Source organism: Pterocles gutturalis, unplaced genomic scaffold (assembly GCF_000699245.1).
Source record: "Pterocles gutturalis isolate BGI_N339 unplaced genomic scaffold, ASM69924v1 scaffold22784, whole genome shotgun sequence".
Lineage (NCBI taxonomy): Eukaryota > Metazoa > Chordata > Aves > Pterocliformes > Pteroclidae > Pterocles > Pterocles gutturalis.
In genome coordinates this window covers 1-1,065 of record NW_010131228.1, presented here as the reverse complement: position 1 = coordinate 1,065, position 1,065 = coordinate 1, and the positions used below count along the sequence as shown (strand labels likewise).

Here is a 1,065-nt window from a genome sequence, read left to right as displayed (position 1 = left end):
CTGGCTGAGCATCTTTCAGTCCCTTCTGTTTTTTTTTTAAGGGGAATACTATGTGGTTTAGAATTTGAAGCCACTCAGTGTCCCAATCCTCTGTCTTACGTCCCCAGGATGTTCACAGACCTTTCAGACCGCATGAACTTTTTCCAGCGGGTGAAGAACCTGATCTATGAAATCCCAAATTATTTTCTCTGTCATTTTGCCTTTCAACCATACGTAAAACTGGCTTCTGAGTTCCTGCGGCGGGATGTAACAGTGATGGATCTCTTACATCAGGGTTCCATTTGGCTCCTGAGGTTAGATTTTGTGTTAGATTATCCAAGACCTCTGATGCCCAACATCATTGTAATCGGAGGAGTAAACTGTGCTCACAAGAAGCTACCTCAGGTGGGTGATGCTCTGTTTTTAATTCTTGCTCTGACAGACTTCTGTGATCTCAAAGGTGTAATTTGGTGTTGCAGATAGGCATGAAGTTCCTGTTTAGGGTGAATTGGGCAAATAGCTGTGAAAGAAATTGTCTGTCTCACTTTCTTCCTCGTTCTCCCTGTATAGGCAGCTCTGTCTTTTCCTGTCTAAAGCATGCTCAATTGAAGAGAAACTGAGGGCTCTTGTAGTGAAGGTCTGTGATGGGACATGGTAAACACCAGCCAAATGGATCGTCAGAATTTGTGGAGAGTAGGACCGAGTGCTGGATTTGTCTTACAAGCAGCTCCCATGACTTGTCTGACAAAACCTTAAAAGCTCTTTCCAAGCTCAAAACCCCAGTCCTAATGAATGGAGCCATGGAGCCGGTCTGCTTTGACACATCTAGTACAGCACGAGTAGCACTGAGCGGGGGGATGCAGCCTGGGTGATCACACTGAACTTTCAGATGTGGCACGTGCTTTGGGTGCCTTGGAGGCTATCAGCAGTGCAGTCCCACCCAGAACCACCCCTGCCTCCTTCCTAGGACACGCTTCACTGTTCCTCTGCTAGAAACAGATTCGGGTTGTCTGATGGATCCACCACACGCCACCAGCCGGTGGACATGGCTGGCATAAAATGCTTATTATGCAGCCTCTTATCAAA

At 46.8% G+C, this 1,065-nt stretch overlaps 1 protein-coding gene across 1 annotated transcript; it reads left to right on the top strand.

The window, feature by feature from the left end:
- Window positions 1-61: 61 nt before the first annotated feature.
- Window positions 62-246, top strand: LOC104460897 (UDP-glucuronosyltransferase 1-4-like; the record flags this gene model as incomplete). Its single annotated transcript, XM_010080550.1, has 1 exon — window positions 62-246. A coding segment is annotated over one exon (185 nt), but the record flags the coding sequence as incomplete, so codon positions are not given.
- Window positions 247-1,065: the final 819 nt, after the last annotated feature.